A 22,476-nucleotide genomic window follows, 5' to 3' on the forward strand; every position below is an offset into this window, starting at 1 on the left:
TAATTGATTGAATGGTTGTTGGTATTGATTGATTGATTGATTATTCCTCTATTTAGTTTTTTAACAACTTTTGTTTCAATAATTCTTTCGTAAACATCACTGTTTGTTTATCCGTGAGGTCGTAACTTAGGAAATAACTTTGGTGTCCATTTTCTCCAAAACTATAAAAGATGGAGTTCAAAATTTTCAAGTAAGTTCAACCAGTGGTCTTCCGGAGCCAATGAATATCCCCTTATGTTTAATTCGAAGCGCTATGATTTCTAAAAAGCAGGAAGGTTATTAATAATAACATTAATAAGAGCGATGCCGCTAATAAGTTTCTAGAACCAAGAGTGAAGGGTTCCCTGTGTTCTCCTCGAGAACGGCCTGTCACTCGGACGTAAAACGTTTCTCCACAGCTTCTCCGCCGGAATTTCTTCCAAGATTGATGGGTCCAAGATTTCGAAATTCAAACATTCTATACCTGACTCCCCGCCGATGCAAATAATATGCATGTAGGTTTAAAGGGGAGATGGGGGGTTAGTTGTAACATAATTTTGTTGCTTATATTAAAATGAATCTTTATTAAACACTAAATTTACACAATAATTTTGCATTGTTTGCATTTTTTTTTTACATAAGGACAAAAAAAAATGTGCGAATCTTAAGTAAGTTAATACTGCGATTAATATATTAAGATTTTTTATAACAAAAAGAAAAACTACAGTCAAAATCGCTTATAACGACTAACCATAATTAGAATAAAACGTCTTTAACGACCAACATTTACTATTTTGAACACTGTTAACTTTATTTGGAACCTCAATGAAGTCTTATTACGTTACTAAGACACTAAAATCGTCCTTCTCCGAGGAAAAATGAAAGCTCGGCCGTCAAAAAACAAACTAGGACAGCAAAGGGTCGGTTTTAGTCATTTCTTTAACGACGGACTTTCATTTTTCCTTGGAGAATAATTTGTTCATATTTCTTTCTCGAGAAATTATTCCAGAGAGATAAAATATATTTAATAACGCTTGTAATGACTAAAATTGTAAGTCCCGTTTAATATCGTTAAATTCGATTTTGACTGTACATAAATAATACGAAAGGAAAAAACAAATACTTTTACGTCTAAAATATATCGACTAAAAAAAAACAACAATTGCTTTCAGATCCATCAGATCAATTGGAATCAACAAATTACAGGAGTATTGATTTATCACACGGAGTAATTAAACTAAGCATATCAGATCCAAGAAATTGTGCATCAAATATCAAAATTTAATTTGCAACGTTTCGTTTTTTATAACGTCTACCTTGATAAAAAAAACTTAATATTTAAAAAAAAAATCAAGCCTTTTATCCAAAATTGCCCTGGCGCTCGTATAACCTTAAAATTGATGCACAATATATTCCAAGATATCGATGAAGAATCAGATCTTCAGAATTCAATTCTAAAAACTCACGAGTATTTTTTTTTTTTAAATCATTTCTAATCGACATTAAAATTATCCCTGATTTTTTGTTCGTTGCAATTTTCACTGAAAAATGACGCAACGTTGTGAATCGAAACCATAGAGATAATACCACGGAGCTGCAAAAGTCGCCGCCATACGGTTGATAGCAGTAGAGAGAAAACAGAATAAAGTAAACAAAGTAGGAACGTATAGCTGCCTTTGTCTCTTTTATACGCCTACAATTTCTGTCTCTTTCTACCTCTCTCACTGCGGTAAAAAATTGTGTTTCCTATGTCTATACAGCTCTATGATATTATCTCTATGATCGAAATACAATTTTCATTTTGATTTTCGCACTTAGGTACTTTTTTTTTTGGTTTTCTTGTTTTTCATAAAGCGAATTGAGTCCCATCACCACCCATTTGAGATTACGAATATTTAGAAAAAAAATCGAATTTATGCCACGATTAAATTAATCGAGAGTTTAAACGTGACAAGAATTCGGTGTAAAGCAAATTGGAATAAATATTATGCCTAGTCTAATTAGTCCATGAAAAACAACTAATATGGTATAAAATTTTGGCCGTATTTTAACCCGTAATTATACCAATTGAAACGCCAGCAACAAAGCCTATGGTAAATATATGTATTTTTTCTAATTGGAAATCGGGACCTGTTCCAGTTACGCTATGATACCAACGTTTTGCTTTCCGTTGATTTTTCTTCAATAAATCTTCGGCTTTATCCAATTTTCGATCAACGTATCGCTCCATCTGTATTTTGAAATTAACAAATCAAATTGCTTCAATTACCGTTCGTTTCTTTTTAATTTTTTTTTGTTCGAAAAACAATTTGAACATAAAATTTGTTTTAGTTCGAGATGCAATTGCCAGAAATAGCAAAAAAAATCCATTTACTACGAGAGTTTTTGACTATATAGTTCGAAATACACGAGATAATTTTGAGAAGAGTTTTTAGAAAACTATCGATTTTTACAGATAGCAAAATGGAAAAGTTGAAGATAATTCAAAAATACGTATTTTGAGCTAAGACTCGACTCTGTTTCTTACAAAATTTTTCAAAAAACCCGCACAAAAAAATCGTTTGCAACTTTTTTGAATTTTTGTTTTTGATAACATTAAGAACCCACCCCCATGGTCGCAAAATATGCACCTCAAAAAAACTAATCTCGTTTTTTAGCTGATAGTGGGTACTGGTCTATTAATAATCAATTTCCAATTTGCTTGGACTAACATATTTTTGAAAAACTAAAACAAATTTTATATGTCCAAAAAAATCTATTCCCTAAATAGAAATAGAAAAAAATTTAGAACAACATTTTTACATTTTGAAAGGAACAATTTAATTTTTCAAAATTAAATGATTACATTTTAATTATTTTAATTTATTAATTAAATACTAATAAGAAAAAACTGAACTTATTTTGTAACTCAAAAGAACGTTATTTACATAAATTATCAAAAAAACAAAGAAAAAAAGAAAATGAAAAATATTTCGAGGAAAAATTTACCTAAAAACTAGCCTATCTTAGGAACTCAAAAATATTTATATTTATTAGAAATGATTCAAATCCTTAAAACGATTTCAAATAATTCAATGAACTTCAAAACCGCACCCAAAGCACAATGTTTCTTAGTTTTTTTATGTACATTAAAACTTATCCTGAACATAGTGTGTCAAAAATTGAAAATCCCGATTTTTCTAAACTCAAATTTTGATCACAAATCAAAAAATCGCATCCGACGTGTTCGGATTTCAACAAATTATCTATAGCTGACGACAGGGTTGCGATCCAATTGTTTTTATGAAATTTTCCTCTGACTTTTCCATAATTCTAGGAAATATTCTCTCTTTTTTAAGTTTCGTAACTCGAAAAATCATCCTCACTAAAGTAAATCGAACCTCGGATATTTTGTGGTTAAAATTCAATTTTATAGATTCGGAGGGATTTTCCCAGACCAATTTCAAAACTGTCGGACTTTTTTGAAGCTTGTCGAATATTTTTTGAAGCTATTTTGGGAAAACATATATTCATTGTCTAAAATCGTAATTTCCGAATTTTCTAGTTCCACTGTGCTCAGAATAAGTTCTTGAAGGTGTCGAAAATGAGCTTTGAGCGTGATTTTGAGGCAACTAGGCTTTTTTTGCCATATTAATTTAGTTTCCACAAAAATAGTTAACGATCAACGTTTCTTAATTAAATTTTGTGCTACCATTTTAGGAATTAATCATTTCGTATTTATTAATTACTTACAAATTAATTTGGTTAATTATGGCTAGCATTCAAGTAATCGAAAAATTTCGAAAACTTTACTTTTGGCATCACCATAATTCTTAGTACGGTTCTATCTCCTTTTTTTGGAACAAATAAATGACTTTTACGGGACATTTTTTGTTCGCAAACTTATAATTTAGATATAAATTCTGATATACTACTAGAAAAAAATAATTACGAATCTTCTGACATATCAGAAGAAATTTCTATATTACACGCTAAGGGGCTAGGGACAAAACAAACAAAAAATATTCTTAGGGGGAAGTCTTAATTATTTTTTCAATTGTATACTTTTAATTTGGAGAAAAGAGGGAGCAAAAAATTTTGTATTAAGCATGTGACATGCCAATAAAAAATCCACCCAGAAAACCTGCCGCTAAACAGGTATTACGTCTGGCAAATACACCCACCTGCAAAATAATAAAATATATTGAATTTTTTATACACGTATTCTTCATATAAGTGAATTCAGGGCCGAAACTAGAGCTGAAAAGGTCTTTGGACAAAAGAGAAAGCTTATTCAGCTTTCGCAGTAGTAACAGGGACAGCTAGGAACATCAAATTGCTGTACTTACATCCGGAGAACTGGACGACAATGACGAATTCTGAATGATCTAAAAAACGGGCCAACTCTTTGACATCCTTCATTGAACTGATCTCTTTTGATAATGTCAACCTGGCAGAAATAAACTGAGAGAAAATTATTTCCATTTCCTGCCAGGGGGCCTCCGATTTCCCTATTCTAGTTTCGGTCCAGAGTGGATTATTATTATTAGCCGAATCTATCAGGCTGCAAAAATTGGCCCATAAATCCGATTTTTAAATTTAAAACAAAAAAAGATTGTCATGATATTTGAATCAAACTCCACCCATTAGTTTTGTGGGCTGGACATATTTAAGGTGATAGGAGGAATAACCACACCCTAAAATTTGTATCCAGGGTTTTGTATACAAATTAAATTTAAACTTTAAGTTTTTTTGTTTTCAAAGTTAAAATAGCTAAAAATTACTGAAAATCGGTATCGGTTTTTAGTGTTTCCCATAATTAACGACTAAAATAACATTTCAACGCCCTTATAGGCCCTTATAGTAATTTTTGTGTGTTGATTATAGCAAAAATTTAAAACTGGCATTATATATGAATTCAGCAACCCAAGAAACTCGAAACGATTTTCCGCAATTTTTATATTTTTAGCTAATTATCCCCCGTTTGGGGGGAAGAGGTGCCTCCTTAAAAACGAAACTTTTAAAATTTATATTAAATTTCGATTGAGCAACCCAAAAAACACCGGATACTAATTTTCAACAATTTTTATGTTTTCTTTAGTGGCCTTTTATACCTCTAAATATGCCTAGTTCTCTAAGCCTTAAAGGGTGGAGTTTGGTTCAAATATCATCATTTAAATTACAAAAATTCGGAGTTGTGTGTGAATTTTCCAGGTCATTTGGTCTTATTGACTCGGGGGTACAGAAGTGACAGAATTAAAATAAAATAATACCTTATCCATCCATTTTGGTCCTTCTTTATTAACACGCTCCTCCACTTTGTCAGCGACCTTATCAACACGACGCATTATTTGGTCCCAATTCACTGTAATATATCCTTGGTGATTGGCTACTTGCAACGCAATTATACCACCTCCAAGTGCAACAGCTAATAATTTACCAAATTTGGTGGCTACAACACCGGTGACCCTGTAATTAACAATATTCTATTAAACAAATTACTAGATTTTATTCAGTTTTAGGCAAGGACCACTTTTGAATAATTCAAAAATTCTCCCGACGAAATTATTACATTTAAATTACTTTGAAAGAAAGTGAAACGAAAATTTTACAAATAACGAACAGGGTATAATTTGTATTAAAAACAAATTTTTTAGAAGTTTGTAACAAAACTAATAAAATTCCCAGACTTTTCTCTTTTTTACGGAATTCTCTCACTTTTTTAGTAGAATTCGATTTCCCTGACGTTTTCTGAAGTTATTTAGTTGATAAGCTTAAAAATTCCCAAAGAATTATGTCAATATACAGGGAGCCAGATATAGGATGTTTAGGCTCGATATTTTTTAACCTTGATTCTAAGAGCAATCCCAGCGGAGAAGTTATCTGAAGGGTTTCTGGCCTCAACAGAATCCTATTGTTTGCTTAAAAAGTATTTCTTACTCGGAGAAGTTTCGCCTCCGAATGACAGGCTGTTCTCAAGGAAGGCGTAGAGGATCCCTTAGTCTAGGTGTTAGGATCCTATTTACAATACCACTCTTATTTAATATAACATATAACCCCAAGTAGGGCTGACTAACTCATTCACTGACCGACCGACTGACCTATACAAGTTCTAAGGCACTTCTGGATGCTAAAATGATAAGGAATTGCTTTAAATCTATGGAAAAATCGGAAAACTGCAACTTTGTCATTACACGCCCAAAATTTCGTTTTGTAAAGAGACTAGAAAGATGGGATTTTCACCATTCGACCCGAAATAAAGTCAAATTAACAGAATACTTCGAAAACTTTCATTACCCAGATCATAACCACCCTGAAAATCGTAAAAACTCTCCCAAATTTCGTTTTGCAGGTCTATATATGCTAGAAACATGCAATCTTTTTTTACATTCGACACGGAATTGCTTAAACCTGTGGAAAAAATCGAAAAACTTCAATTTTACATCGCAGTCCACGCGGAAAATCAGAAAAATCCCCCAAAATTAGGTTTTTAGTTCTATTACTAAATATTACTCGTCAGTCAAGTCATACATCATAAAATGTAATCATTCCAGCAACCGAAATTGTATCAAAATCATAACTGTAAAAGACCACACCTTAAAAGAATAACTTACCATCCTGATGCGGTTCCAATAAGCAATTGTTGAGTGGCGGATGTTTTACTAATATCACCCAGAGCACGTTCAATCATCGACTTCGCTTCGCTGGCCACATCTTCGATATCCTTCTTAATATTATCTTCTGGTGGTGGAGGTACCATTTTTTCAACGACTTTATCGACTTTTCGTTGTATTGTTGATTTGATGTCTGATAAACTACGTGCACAAATTAACAAATACAAAATTAGAATAAAAAAATAACAAAAAAACTACGCATTATATCATTATTAAAAATAGCTTGCTTGATGACTTTTTAAACAGTCGTCGCCACCTATTTGAATTCTAAATATTTTTATTTTACGAAACAAAATATAAATCTAAATTTTATTCAATCTAAATGTTATTTCAATTTTTTATAATTATATTTTTTTATGGCAAATAATTGTTAATTACAAATACAATAAATTTAAAAAATACTTAACCGTAATATTAATTAAAAATCACTCATTTCTAAAAATATTCTTTATTACTAATACGAAATGACAATTTAAATATTGCACTTTCAATAATATGAAGTTTGTTTCACTTCAAGAAACTGTTGTCAAAATTAAAAATCCCTACCTTCTTTCTACCATCACCAAATTTATGAATAAATATTTATTACTTAATTTTATAAATAAAAAAAATATAAAAACTCACGTTTGTTTATTTTTGGATAGTTGTTTATTTAGATATTTTGGAATTTTCTTTGTTGAGGTCTTGCTAGGAAAGACTTTATGCATTTTCTACGCATACTTCGATTCCATCTTGATATTTGTAGGGTTCGTTCATCTATCTAAACATTATGCAATTTATTTGTAAGGGTGCGTTCATATAGAGCAATGATTTGTTCTTCGGTGAGTGTCGAAAAGAAAAAATTTTCACATTAAATCGCAATTAATTATCTTTATTATATTATTCGCATAATGTGAAGAAGGCACTAGCAAACTATTTTACCATTTGAGTTTGTGATTGGACTGATGGTGAGGTATAAACATCAAACTTAAACGGCTCTCAACTGTTCTTCAATTCAACTCGTCAATCTGACCACAGAATGATCTGATGCGGGTTATTTTTAACATACTTGTTCTACTGTCGAGACGAATCGCGAACTGTGTCATCGCAGTTCTTTTAGTAATGCGTTCCTCACATAACCACTTCCAGATCATATTCAATATTGATTGAGCAATTGAAAATGAGCGTCTTGCATGAGCTTTGAACCCTAAACCTAAGGATTAGAAGTTCAAAACTTTACCAAACCACCTCAACCTATGTTATGTTTTATACACTCAGTAAAATTTATCCCAAAATTTAACAAATATGATCCACATTTATTAAAACACATAAAATAATAATAATAATAATTTCTTTATTTTTGTATACCGGTTAAACGGTGTAAATAGTGTCATACAAAATAATAAAATACATAAATTTTTGTGTAAATATATAAATACATAATTTAAAATAGAAATTAAAACAAAATTTTTTTAATAGAAATTCGTTTACGTTATAAAACACTCGGCTTAATAGATATTGTCTCAAAGCTTTTTTAAATTTATTTATGTTCTCAATCTTTTGTTTATATAGAAGTTTGGAAAACTGGTTTAAATTCAAATAAATAATAATAATCAAAATAATTTCATAATTAAAAATAAAAATTCATATATAGTTATTTATTTTACGTGTAACTTTTTACATTCACTGGTAGATCGTACATTTTGTAGCTAAGGCCAAATGTAATAATAATACAGTAATACGACGTTAAAATGACCACATGGTCGTTATATCCGATAGCACATTTATAAAACGAGTGCGCTATCTTTTATGACGGTATACAACCGATTTCTGTTTCTGGTGTGGAGCGATTAATGGTTAAAACTGTACTGAATTGATGTTTCAAAAACATGTCTAATCAATTCAATCGGTTGACAAATGCCAAAGTTATTCAATGTTTACATAACGACATAAAATATGACGCACCCTGTAGAGATACGTACATTTTATCTAAATAGAATAATTAGGACAAGCTAGATTATCAAAGAGTCGGATAGAGGTACCCCATATGGAGAAAATATGACCTTACTGATGGAACACTTTTGCACATAAAAATTTCTTTATATACAAGGGAATAAAGAATGCTTATTTTAAGTATATACACTAAAATTTCTAAATTTTTAATTCTATCCTACCGTTTACAGCTCATAATTTATTATTTAATACATTTGTTCAAAATAATTCGCGATGTCAAAAAACTAATTAACCGAAAATCATTTTTATTATATGTACAATTTTTATTATATAACAATTTAAATTTAAAATTGATTTTTCTTTGTAAGGATAAACATAATTTTACAGGTTGGCGATCGAGTTTTTCATATAAAATTCTCTGACTTTTCCATGATTAAAGCAAGAAATCTCTGATCGTTTTTGGAATATCATAAATTGAAATTAATCAATTCGAAAAATATAGAAATTTCTATTTGCTATTCTGTTATAACAACATTCACTAAAGGGAAACGATCCCAAAAGCGGTGGTTAAAATTGATACAAAATATATACATTTCGAGATATCGATGAAGTATCATATCGATCAGAATTCAATTCTAGAGAATATTTTTTCATCATTTTGTCTGATTTTTCCATGATAGTAAAATTTCCTGACATTTTATATTTTCCAGGTGGATTGCTACCATGTTTTAATAAAATTACTCCACTCACTTGAAAATCACTTTTACTATATATATATAACAATTTAATTTTAAATAAAATAGATTTTTCTTTGTAAAAATAAACATAATTTTACTTTTAATGTTCTTATAAAATTCTCTGACTTTTCCATGATTAAAACAAAACATCTTTGCTTTATTTTTGAAGTATTGTAAATTGAAATTATTCGATTCGAAAAATATAGAAAGCTCTATTTGCTATTCTGTTATAAAAACATTCACTAAAGGAAATCGATCCCAAAAGCGGTGGTTAAAATTGAGGCAAAATATATACATTCCGAAATATCGATAAAGTATCATATCGTTTTCAATTCTATAGAGGAATTTCCTGACATTTTCAAATTTTCCAGGTAGATTGCTACCCAATTTTAATAAAATTATTCCAAATAATTTACTATATACAAAAAAATAAAATTAAGAATCCATTTTCTTTGTAAGGAAAATGGATATTGAATTGGATCAGAAATGTATATTTTTAAAAACACTCTTCGATGTTGTTTGCTTAAATTTACGATTGCTAACAGCAAAAGATACTTTATCGGATAAAACAGATCGTGATATATCGCCTCGTAAATATAATAAACGATATAAAAGATCTTCGGTGATATCTGGATATTGATCAACAAGATTTTGTAGATCTAATGAGATCATATCAATATCTTCACACTTCAACACTTCACTTAACATGGCGATAACGTCTAATTGTTGATTTTTTGATGGCATATTTGGTGCGATACGTGTAAAAAATGATTTCAGTTGATTTAATTCACTGATGATTTTGTTGACGCCAATGTTACGATCTTCAGTTGTTTTAAATGATAGTTTCTTTGAAAGCATGGCTGTCACATAACGACGTGCAACCAAATTTTCAGCTTCAGTTAAAACATACTCAAAATTTTCTTCACATAAATAACAATAGTCCTGCAAAGAAATATTAACAATTGAAATATATTTTTAAGGGGTTACATTGAGCAGTGTCTGAACTTTCACGACAATGCCTCAAACACGAACCCATATAACAAGGACGTGCAACTACCATGCCGAGTTATAAGCACCCGTGGCTGAATTTACGGCGCCTATCTGGACAGCCTGATGCGCACTACAAAGTACGCAACGATCGAGGACTAGACCTCGCCCAGATAGATTCCTTTTTCCTGATACACTCTCCACTCTCACCCGAATTTCACATCCTTCTTATATGACTTCTTCTTCGTGGCCTCACGCCTCTTAGTGACTTTATTGCAAGAGCTGCTGTAATGAGGAGGAAAAGCACCTACGATCTAAATTTCAATTTAATTACCTGGAAATAATCTTCAAGAGTAACACAAATCGTATCGATAGCAATAGATCGAGTAGTTAGCCATTTTGTTGTAAACAATTCATCAAAATGTTTATCCAAATCCAAAAATGCTTCATCCAATAAAAACATTCCAGATTCATTTCTTAAATTCTGTAAAAATAATTTCACTATAAAATTCAACATCCTGTAGGCGATATACAAAATGATTGACCGAAAAAAAACTGTCATTATTTACCAAAAATAAACTGAAGACTGCTTCAAATTTACCGGCTGCCGCATCATTAACTCGTGGCGTCCAATATTGTTGTTTCAATTGTGTCGAGAGTTCAATTAATTGCAAGCAATTATTTACAATTGTAATCATGTGATGAGTAAAATATGGAATCTGGAAAAAAATTTACATCTCATTAAATACCGTGTGTTTGAAAATTAGCTTAATAATACTCGGTACTCATGTAAAAATGGAGCAGTTTTTACCTGGCTACGATCCTCGAAATGTTTATTCTTGAATTCGACAATACATTCACGATAAGATTCACCGTATTTTAAAACTTGATCCACACTCAAAACCAATGCTCGATCTGTTAGTTCTTGACTGTAAAACAAAAAATTATTTTAAAAAATTGGATTTTTATGGAATTTGTCCGAAACTAGTTCTTCCAACTTAAACCCGTCGGTTTTCTAAAGATATTCTTTAATGGTGGATTATTTTGATGATTTTCTATCGAGACCATTGGCCGAAATTTACCAAACACAAAGTATCTCAAAAAATGTATACACATAGAACAATAAAATTAAACCCCCTCTTATTAGGGGACATTTTGTATTTCCATGATTTCCTCATCAAAAATTTTTATAACTATTAAATGAAATATTCACCTAATTGTTTTCGTAACTTGTAAATTTTGATCAATCATTTGGAAAATAATAACAGGAGCCACACTTCGAAAGTATCCATTTGTACCAACTTCTTCTGGTGGTGTAACTGTTTGCCATTCTTGTTTCTCAGAAACAATTGTATTATGCATCCATTCGATATAATTACTTTCCATATTCTACAGCAAAAAAAAAAGAAAAGAAAGTATATTAAAGGGGAAATTTTCGTAAATTCTAAAGACTTACCTTTAATGTTTGCGTTTGTAAGGAATTTACTAATGATACGGGTAAAAGTGGACCAAGTTCATCTAGATCAATCCCCAATTCAGGATGTTGCATTAATGCATCGCCTGGATACGTATTTAATACCCATGATAACAGAGATACATATTCGTTTCCCTCAATTCCATTTTGAATGATTTCTTGTAGCTAAAAATATTTTGAATTGAATATCATCGACTTTCAAAACTAGAGCAAGCATAAAATTATCAGGGTGACAATCGAATTCTAACTTTTCCATTAAAGTAGGAAAAACTTCTTGGGACATTTCCCATTTAAATTGTATAAGGTCCTATCGAATATTTTTTTAATCATTTTCCCTGATCGATATTAAAATTGCTGGACTTTTTTAGAATATCGAAAGTTCTTTGACAGTACCAAAACGATTGACACCCTGTTCTAGATATTGACTTACATGCGTTGATAAACATTCGTGATACATTTTCACATATCTATTGAAAATATCGTAATGTGGAGGAAAACATGGCAGACATAAAGTTTTGACCACACGTAAATCTTCCACAATAAGCATCCGTATCAATTCCAAATATTTAACAAGCCATAGTTTATTGTCTTCACGACCATCCGTTTGAGTTCCTTCAATACGTGTTGCAACTGTTTTCTCTAATACTTCAAATACCATATCTTTCCACTTTTTAGGACGCCCAGGTGGTAAAAATCCTGTTTGTTTTTGCATCTAAAAAAGGAGGTTTATTCAAGTGGTGGTGTTCAAAATTGTATAGGACTTAATAATAATAATAATACAGTGGAACCTCAAAGTGTCTGCGCCGGGATCTCTCCCGGGATTGCTGTATGAACATGTATGAACGTTTCCTCGTCCTACAAGTGGGATCATTAGAGATCCCCATGTTATGAAGGTGATAGTTTAATCGACAGTGTCCTGTCAAAATTCCCTCCACCATTCCCAACTGTACTCTAGAGATTGTTAGAGATTGTAGAAGACTTACTTTAATAGCTTCTTGATCATATTTTTGCTCACGTTCCACAATTCGTAAGACCGTAACCAAAGCCGTCGGTTCTTTTCGTACCGTGTTAAGTGTACGCCCCAAAATTAAACGTATTTCAGTTTCTAACAATTTCGATGAAACATCGACTTCTTTGAAATATGTTTTGAGTGTAACAATATCATGTAACGATTGATTTGGTAATTTATGTAATTCTAGTAACAAATCATTTCTTGAATTTTCTAAATCGGATAAAAGTTGATGTGCATGTAATAATTTTCCTTCGTGAATCCATTGTTCTGTTTTCTTTACGCTTTCTGGTAAAGTGAAAATATGTTTTAAATTGTTCATGGCGGTTGTGTATTGAGAATGACGCATATTTTCATCTCGAACATCCTGTAATTTATTACAAATTGTTCGGACATCACTTACAAGTTCGCCCATTGATTTCATACTAAAAATAAAAACACACATTGTTGAAAAACTTTTAATGAATTGAGCGAAAACTATTTTTCACCTTGTTCTAATTTCTTGGATTTCATTTAAGCACGTATTTAACTGATTTAAGCCAACGCGTACCCCATCCAATTGGCTTTGCATAGCTGTCTTCAAAAGGGCTTCAATTGAAGCCTTTTTGTTGCTTACACGTCGTTTATACTGTTCAACCTAACAAATAAAGAAATCGATATGTTAAAAGCAGGTTGGAGTGTTCGATATAAAATCGATATTTGATAAAATATCGATAAATTCATTGATTTATCGAATCATACTCTAGTCAACAAGTTCAAATTGATGAAACACAGAAATAAGGGTCGTAAAAATACGTGCGATGGTTCGTTGGATTCGGAATGATGCCTAAAATATGTGCCGGAAGCTTTTTTTAGCACGTAAAATTTGCAAAAGTTATAAACAAGTACAGATGAAAAAAGGTATTTCGACGATTCAGAATTCAATTCTAGAAACTCTATTTCATTTCTCATTTTCGCTGGTTGATAATAAAATTGTCTGACTGTTCTCTAATTTAACCAGAATCTCAAAATTGCATAGGATTTCCAAGTTTTCCAGGTAGATCCCCACTCCAATTCGAACGCTGTTTTTCGATACCGATTACGACACCGACTTATATCTTGTACTAATCGAAAAATGTAGATAATCAGAAAAAAACAAACCTTTTCAAGTTGACCCTGACGTTGAAGCATATTAATTACATGTTTTACAGCCATCGCTTTCGCTTCGGCCTCCTTTTTTTCGATATTCATTTCGGTTTTCATAGCCTTAATTATTCATTAGAAAATCCAATTTTTCCTCGAACCACTCGTATATAGATAAAATTTTAAAGAATTTAAATAATAATGATATAAGAAAATATATAAAATGTATAAAATATATAAAATAATATAAATATTTTTGAATAAATAAATTTTAAATGTATATAAATTTGATCAAAAAATGTTTTTGACACATATATGTGTCATATGTTGTATAAATCAGTATAGATCAGAAGGTCAACGTATCCCATTTATGTATCAGTTTATGTTAACTTTGTAAAGGCTTATTCATCCATATCCGTTATCTGTAATGTGGTAGAGATCGGTTGTGTTTCTATTGTGTGTATACTTGCTTTAAGAACGCTCACGCTATGTGCTTATTTTGACGCTGAGAGTCATGGGCGGTAGGAGCCTTAAGCTTTTTACACAAAAAAACGGCTTATGTCACTATTAATTTAAACAAAGATTATCGTAACACAAATTATTGCCAATAAAAAACTAAGTAGCATCACTGCAGCGTGAACTGGTCGGTCGCGGATGGAAAGCCTTCTTTCTTCGAATTTTCAAAATTGTAAAAACTTGAATATTTCCAAAAATAAATCATTAAAATTATTTTTTCTAATGTAATTATCAAAACTTTGAAAATCGCTATGCTTAAACTTTGGTTACGAATATCGTCTAAACGCTTGCAGTAATACATTAAATAAAGGAGACTATTTTTCTAGATTAGTTAATTTCCTTAATAATTTTAATAAAAATATGTATTGCTCATTTTATGAGTTTAATTAATTAGTGAATTGCAAAAGAAAGAAGAAGAAATAAAATTTTCTCAATTCTTCAAACTTTTAATATCTTTTAAATGGTTAGATTAGCGGAAAAAGTGTAAGAGTCTTCTTTTGTAGAACGTTCAATTTCCCACAAAAATATGTGTTGAGATTGGTTTTTTTTATGACAAGTTATGAATTTTTTCACATGAGACTGAGATAAAATTGGAAAACTTTTATAAACAGGACCTTCATGTTAATATGAAGTGCCTCATATTTGGAGATAATTTTTTAGAGGTGCAAAACGAAATTGCTGCTTTCTGCTTCCGTCGGGGAAAAAAATACAAACCATGTGAGCAAATAAAGAATATCTCAGATCTCATGGTTTTGCTCCCTAGATGTGTAATTTACTATTAAGTGAAGTATAAATTTTGTATAATGACTTCCTGCTCTATAAATCAAAGATAAAAAAAATTCCAAGTAGGCAGATTTAACCACCCTAAATGACAAATCCAGACTGAAATCAATAAATTTTTATCTACAATTTGATAAGTGAATTTTTAAATAAATTAAATATTTGATTTTATGAATTTTTAAAGGTTTTGTTAAATTGACAGATACAATTTTAATGTTGGTAACACGACGAAGTGTCAGAAATGACATTGACAGATGCGTGGATGTTTTGATTACGTTGAAGAACCATGTCAAATTTTTGATAAATAATTAAAAAAATTAAAATAAATAAATAAATAAATTATGGAGATAGCGAAATCGTTGTTTAGTAATCGACCCCACGACGGTTACGTGGGCAAAGAGGATCATGACGTAATTATAAATTTTATTTAAAAAATTTTAATATGTTTTCGATAAAAAAAACCTTGAATTATTTCAGAAAAAAATTGAATCAGATGTTTTAGAAGAATTCGATAATGATACAATTTTATCCGATATTGTAGAAGGATTAACGGTAACAGATGGTTTAATACCAAGTCCAGGTGGCCCATTCAGTGCTTTAACACCAAGCATGTGGCCACAAGATATTTTAGCGAAATTGGGACAACCAGAAGATCCAAATTCACAACCTGACTATCGGTAAATAACAAACAAATCATAATTTCGACATAAAATTTTTATTGTAAAATGTATTATATAGATTCGATGAATTTGGATTTCGGGTTGAAGAAGAAGATGGTCCCGAACAAAATTCCAATAAATTATTAGGCATACCATTTGTGGAGGATCCACAACATCGATTACAATGGGTGGCACATCTAGAATTTTCACATAATAAAGAAATATCAGATTTAACATGGGAAAAAGTGGATGTACGTTTACCTCGAACCGAAAAATTACGTTCAATGGTTCGAGCTGGTATACCAAATTCATTACGTCCACAAATGTGGATGCGAATGTCAGGTAAAGAAAGTTTTCTTTCATTTTATCCAAAAACCTTAATAAGTTTTCCACAAAATACAATTCTCTAGTTTCTAGCCCAAAATTTGGGACCTTTTAACCCTTTAGACTGATTTCTTTCGTGCCATAATCATTACTCTTGTGATGAGAGAAAATCTCACGCTATTACGCAACCGCTCTGAAGGGTTAAAAGATTAATACAAATTATGGACTGTTTTAGGCGCATTGGAGAAGAAACAAAAATCGGAGATTAGCTACAAAGATGTTGTGAAGGCTTCCAGTAACGATGCACTAATGACCTCCAAACAAATTGAGAAAGATCTGCTCCGAACAATGCCGACGAACGCATGTTTTAGTCATATGAACAGTACAGGTGTGCCGAGACTTCGTCGTATATTACGTGGAATTGCTTGGTTGTATCCAGATATTGGATACTGTCAGGGAATGGGAATGATTGTGGGATCTTTGTTGTTGATGATGGAGGAAGATGATGCTTTCTGGATGATGTGTACCATTGTTGAAGATCTTCTACCCGCCAGTTATTATAGTCCAACTTTAATTGGTTAGTAAGACAATATCATGGGAAATATTAGGGAATTCTGAGATTCTGGAAAAATTAAGGAGTTTATTTATCGACCAAGGTGTCTCTAAAATTGAAGCTTCCCTCGAGTTATATATTTTAATATTCTTCGAGTTAGTTTTGACATTTTAATCTACAAAAAATAAAATTATTTTTCAGGTATTCAAGCAGATCAAAGAGTCTTACGTACGCTAATATTTAATTATTTACCGGATGTGGATGAAACATTAAAAAATCACGACATTGAGCTATCGTTGATAACGTTACATTGGTTTTTAACGTTATTTGCTAGTGTGGTCCACATGAAAATTCTGTTACGAATATGGGATTTATTATTTTTTGAGGGATCAATTGTATTATTTGAGATAACGTTAGCAATGTTAAAATTAAAAGAACCCGAATTAAAACAATTAGAAAATTCCGCCCAAATATTTAACGCGTTATCCGATATACCTGGTGATATAGATGATATTGATAAAATTTTAGAAGTAAGTATTTAAATATCACGTACTTATTTTATTAAGGTAGTACGAGCGCCAAGGGACTTAGAATTAGGGTTGAAATTATTTGTACCCTATTTTCAACTTTGATGATGAATTTTGTTATAACTTGCAGGTAGCACAAAGTTTAGTAAATTTTTTAAGCGAAGTAATGATAGAAACACATCGTCGACGGCATTTAGCATACTTAATGGCTGACCAAGGTACACTTGTGGGTAATCCAGAAGCTGCACCGAATCTTCCCAAGCAACATTTAGCAAGACGACAAATGAAAAAACAAAAATCAATGTTTCAAATGTTATTTTTCGGAGATGAGGGCACTGAAGACGACATTAAATGTAAAAATGTTAAGCAAACTGAAATTTTGGTTGATTTACGTGAAGCCATTTTACAGGTAATTAAATAGAGTTCGTACCAATTAAGAAAATCAGAAATTATCAGGGAAATCGATTAGAGAAATTGCCTTTTGTGTGCGATTTTATATGTTTACTGCTATTGTTTATCGTTGTTTTATTAAAATAATTTAGGTGGCAAGACATTTTATGGCGGCCGAACCAAAATTACAAATATCCTTAATTGCCGATTATTCAATGGAAAGTCATACAGCTGACCATGACAATTATGTGAATGTATCACGAAGCCGTAAACGGCGTGCAAAAGCTTTATTAGATTTTGAGCGACATGATGATGACGAATTAGGTTTCCGAAAAAATGATATCATTACGATCATCAGTCAAAAGGACGAACATTGTTGGATTGGGGAACTAAACGGTCTAAGAGGTAACAACAAAGTTTGAATTTTAAAAAAAATCGATTTTTATGGGGGGAAATTATATTTTAGGTTGGTTCCCTGCAAAATTTGTTGAATTGCTCGATGAACGAAGTAAACAATATACATGCGCTGGTGATGATAGTATCTCGGAAACTGTTACCGATTTGGTACGTGGTGCGCTTTGTTCAGCAATAAAACAAGCTTTGGAGCATGGAATGAAACGACCGTCATTTTTAGGTTTGTAAAATTATTTCTTTCATGGGGTTTGGAAACAAGTAATGTTTCCACGAAATATTGTCCGCTGTATAAGATGTTCGAACATATAAATGTCAGATAATTCAATTCCTCGAAGCATTTTTAAACAACCTTAGATTGAAGACTTGTGACTTGTTCGGGAGCCCAAAAGCCCGAAGTGCGACTTGAATGTCTGAGAAAATACTGATATGTGTCCCACTGTGTCCTTTCTTGTAACAGATCTGGACACCTCTCAGTAGAGCGAAGCTTTATGTTTAAAAAATTGTCGCGTATTGATATAGAGGAATCGCTTTCTTACTCAAATTGAACTTATGGTAAAGCGGGCAAAATATTTTATATACGAGTTATTGATTAAAGTTTGTTCCTAGGTGGACCATGTCATCCATGGCTATTTATCGAAGAAGCTGCCACAAAAGAAGTTGAACGTGATTTTAATTCAGTGTATAGTAGATTAGTTCTTTGTAAAACGTATAGACTGGACGAAGATGGTAAAGTTTTAACTCCTGAAGAGGTAAAAATATCTTATAAATCTTGTTGGTCGTAGAGCCTAGAGCATCGAACCTACTTCCTCTATTTTTTGTTTTTTCAGTTACTATATCGATGTGTACAAGCAATAAATCACTCTCATGACAATGCACATGCGCAAATGGATGTTAAATTACGTAGTTTAATTTGTTTAGGTTTAAATGAGCAAGTGTTACATTTGTGGATGGAAGTTTTATGTTCATGTGTGGAAGTTGTACAAAAATGGTAAGTTTCTGAAACAGTTTTATCACCAGGACCATCTTTAAACTATCAGATGGCCTGGACACTTTTTCCTCATGGGGCTATGGATAGAATTTTCACACTGTTTATTGGTCGGCTGAACCAATCTTTAATCCGTGGGGACTTTTTCGTTACAATTTGGGGGATCCATAGAACTCGAGGAAAAAAATACTTTTTTTATCACCAGGGCCGCCTTTAAACTATTGGGGGCCCTGTATACTTTTTCCTCGTGAGGTCTCTATGGATAAAATCTTCACACTGCTTTTTGGTTGGCTGAGCCAATCTTCATTCCGCGGGGACCTTTTTCGTTACAATTTGGGGGATTCATAGAACTCAAGATAGTGGGCACTACCACGAGAGCTACATTCGGATCCTTTTTTTTACACTTAATCTTGAAGTCCTGAGCATTGACCCACAATGCCCAATGGGAAAGAAGGGTCTGTATATCATCCACCACATGTTTTGTGTTCCAGTTGCTCAAATATAGTGGGATCTATTAAATTTTACATTTTTTGACATCCAGTTCTTGCTCCCTACTAGAAATAATCCTAGCAGAATTGTATTATCTTCACTGCCCGAAGTAATATTTTTTATTAGGCTTAAATTTTGTTTTTTTTTTTAAGGTATTATCCATGGTCGTTTGTAAATAGCCCAGGATGGGTTCAAATTAAATGTGAATTACGAATATTATCCCAATTATCATTCAATTTGAATCCAGATTGGGAAATTCCAGTCAAAAAGGACATAAACAGCCAACCCTTAAAGGATGGTGTACGTGATATGCTAGTGAAACATCATCTATTCAGTTGGGATCTTTGAATTGTTTCGGGTACAACCATACAATTGATGGGGTAGTAAAATCCTACCTTGTTTTCACCACCGAAATAATTATCTATAAAAATATAGTAGTCTCGCTGCCATTCCTATAATTCTTCCATGAAACTTTTTATTTTTTATTTAAAAAAATGTTTTAATATTTTAAACGAAACATCTCGAAATCTGTTCGAAAAATATTAAACCGATTAGTATTCGATTAAATTTCGGCAAAAAAGTTTTATTAGTAGAAAAATCAGTGATCATTCGTCCAAAATATTATTTAATACAAGACTGGACTTTGATTTTTGGCGAACATTTAATCCAATACTTTTTATTAAAATATTCGATAACTCGATCTTGATCTCCAAACAATAAGATAAAAATTTTTCATCAAAGCTGCGGTCATACGATGTTTCCATTTCAACGCACGTTTGCTAATACGTGCGTTGAAATTGACGTTCGAGTAGACAGCTGAATTTAACACAATGCATTGCAAGGTTAAATATGTAAACACGGGGCTGTTTGCAAGAACGGGGAGAAGGGACATTTTATAAGATTGAGATTCAGATATACGTAATATTTTAAATCAATAAATTCTTATGACTTTAAATTAGTAATAGATGGAGGTAATGAGCCTAATGATTTTACCAAATAAAACGTATTTTAAGGAAAATCATCTGAATTGATAGATCATTTATCGAATATTTTAAAGGAGAAACTACTTTAATGAAATAAAAGGGGAAATTCGATTTTTTTTTTTTAACTATTTTTATCTCTATCAACAATTAAATTAACAAGTGAAACCAAGAAATTGAGTTAATTGTTGAAATACCCTGTATAGAAAGTGTTGGTTGTTAGTCCTTGCATTATTTTTAATAAATTAGAAAAGTTTAAAAAACCAACACAATCATAGCGGCCTTTTGGGCAACATTTTGGTTGTCAAAGTTTTTCAATAGTATTTTCTATATTTTCTAGATTTTTTTTTTCGTTTTCGAGAATTTTGCAAAAGACCATTAGTTGAAGCTACCTGCAAATTGTCTCTCAAGTGTCTATCGTTTATAGTTTTGGAGAAAGTGGACACCAAACTTTTGTCTTAGTTTGCACCCTCATGGGTAAACAATGATGTTTATGAAAAAATGTTTCAAACAAAAGTTGTTTAAAAAATATATTAGAGCCATATCAAATTTTCCCAAAACACTATAAATCGTGATCTCGTAGTTATAAAACGGATTTATAACTTACTCTTCCGCCCACTCCCCGTGACTTTCAATACAGTTCATAGATCATTATTTTTAGAGTAAATATGATTAAAAAAGAAGTGATTTTTTTTGAGTTATTAAAGTAGATTCTCCCCTCAATTTTAATTTGTTTTATTAATTAAGTATAAATTTTTTAATTGTAAAAAAATTAAAAATAAAGTTATGTACAAAGATATGAAAATAATAAAAAAAGAGAACACTCTTCTATTTTAACAACAGATAAATAAATATTTATGACAATTTCAAATTTAAATTGTTTTTTTTATTCGTTTTATTTTTTTTTACACCAAATATAGGAGAAAATACATTTTTTGTTTTATTTAAGTACGAAAATTGTAAAAATTCTTCAGTATCAAAAAATTGGCGGACATTTTTTAATTTTGGTGGGATTTTATTGTAAAATAATCCATCTCAGTCTCTGTGAATTGTGCAAAAAAAGTCATACAGCGTTAAAAAAATTTGTAAGTAGCAGGTCATTCCATCACTTAAGTCATATTTTCCCCTCATTAGAAGCTTCTAAAATAAGGTTTTTCATTAAAATGGATTTTATGCTTTTCATGTTTTTTTAAAAACGAATGGACGTAAGTTGGCCTGGCCCCATTCTAGCCGTTTAAATTTTAAATACCCCGCCGAGTTAGCTTGTATGTTTCTGGAGTTTTAGGGATAATGCACCCGTCATTTATCTCCGTAGATCTTCGAAACAATGCTAAGTCTTTATATTTTCGGGGGAAATATGACTAAAAATGATGTAGATCCCCAGGCCTGGCTTGACAACGCTGTATATTCCTTAAGTCTATGGTTTTATAATTTAAAAATTTAATCTAATTAATTGGCACATTCAATAATTAAAAAAAATGAAAGCTGCATTAAATATTATTTACACAGTAAATAAAAATATTTTAAATACAGTTAAACTTGTATAAAAACTATTTCATACACATAATGCGTAAATGAACAGTAAAACCTTTCTAAAAAAAGTATGTGATACTCGAAATTAATAAGTTACCCGTGTTATTAAAATTTACAGTCAAATATTCTAAATATCTTTTTATAAATAAAATTTTAGATAAAAATCGGGAAAATTTTATATAAATTTTCTTCTAACTAAATTGTTAATAATATAAAATAAATTTTCTAAGGTTATATAAGCCGGCAGTGACACATTTCCGATTTCATTTTCCTTGAATCCGGCAAATACAGTCTATAAAGTTTAGTAATTTACGATGTCAAAAAACTAATATACATAAATTACACGCCCAGCGCCTGGTCTAGAGCCATTTCAGAAAGGTTGCTTCTCTTCTTCTCTTTCAGGGAGCCCTGGAAAATTGTTGATCACACGGAA

The 22,476-nt window shown here is 31.3% G+C and overlaps 3 protein-coding genes across 5 annotated transcripts; 1 reads left to right on the forward strand and 2 right to left on the reverse strand.

Annotated features, from left to right (window-relative positions):
* Window positions 1-539: 539 nt before the first annotated feature.
* Window positions 540-7,384, reverse strand: LOC123303123 (FUN14 domain-containing protein 2). 3 transcript variants are annotated; one of them, XM_044886245.1, is made up of 4 exons: window positions 7,257-7,384; window positions 6,573-6,773; window positions 5,232-5,427; window positions 540-2,209 (listed from the first exon to the last, which is right to left on the reverse strand). In XM_044886245.1, exons 1-4 carry the CDS (start codon window positions 7,337-7,339, stop codon window positions 2,027-2,029), a joined length of 663 nt encoding a protein of 220 aa, XP_044742180.1. In that variant the 5' UTR covers window positions 7,340-7,384; the 3' UTR covers window positions 540-2,026. The 3 variants fall into 3 exon arrangements, with proteins under 3 accessions (XP_044742180.1, XP_044742182.1, XP_044742181.1); XM_044886247.1 differs by lacking the exon at window positions 7,257-7,384 and adding an exon at window positions 7,040-7,171; XM_044886246.1 differs by lacking the exon at window positions 540-2,209 and adding an exon at window positions 4,060-4,142.
* Window positions 7,385-9,732: 2,348 nt separating this feature from the next.
* On the reverse strand, window positions 9,733-14,101 carry LOC123303118 (exocyst complex component 3). Its single transcript, XM_044886240.1, has 10 exons — window positions 13,912-14,101; window positions 13,260-13,408; window positions 12,746-13,196; window positions 12,193-12,474; window positions 11,745-11,927; window positions 11,502-11,677; window positions 11,100-11,217; window positions 10,858-11,007; window positions 10,623-10,772; window positions 9,733-10,243 (listed from the first exon to the last, which is right to left on the reverse strand). The coding sequence occupies exons 1-10, from the start codon at window positions 14,011-14,013 to the stop codon at window positions 9,782-9,784; spliced, it is 2,223 nt and encodes a 740-aa protein (XP_044742175.1). The 5' UTR covers window positions 14,014-14,101; the 3' UTR covers window positions 9,733-9,781.
* A 1,338-nt stretch (window positions 14,102-15,439) lies between these two features.
* Window positions 15,440-20,641, forward strand: LOC123303117 (small G protein signaling modulator 3 homolog). The gene is made up of 11 exons (XM_044886239.1): window positions 15,440-15,599; window positions 15,667-15,866; window positions 15,928-16,190; window positions 16,408-16,749; window positions 16,927-17,255; window positions 17,383-17,661; window positions 17,795-18,047; window positions 18,109-18,276; window positions 18,663-18,805; window positions 18,884-19,044; window positions 19,683-20,641. The coding sequence occupies exons 1-11, from the start codon at window positions 15,531-15,533 to the stop codon at window positions 19,876-19,878; spliced, it is 2,403 nt and encodes an 800-aa protein (XP_044742174.1). The 5' UTR covers window positions 15,440-15,530; the 3' UTR covers window positions 19,879-20,641.
* The last annotated feature ends 1,835 nt before the right edge of the window (window positions 20,642-22,476 follow it).

This window comes from Chrysoperla carnea, chromosome X (genome assembly GCF_905475395.1).
Source record: "Chrysoperla carnea chromosome X, inChrCarn1.1, whole genome shotgun sequence".
NCBI classification, from domain to species: Eukaryota; Metazoa; Arthropoda; class Insecta; order Neuroptera; family Chrysopidae; genus Chrysoperla; species Chrysoperla carnea.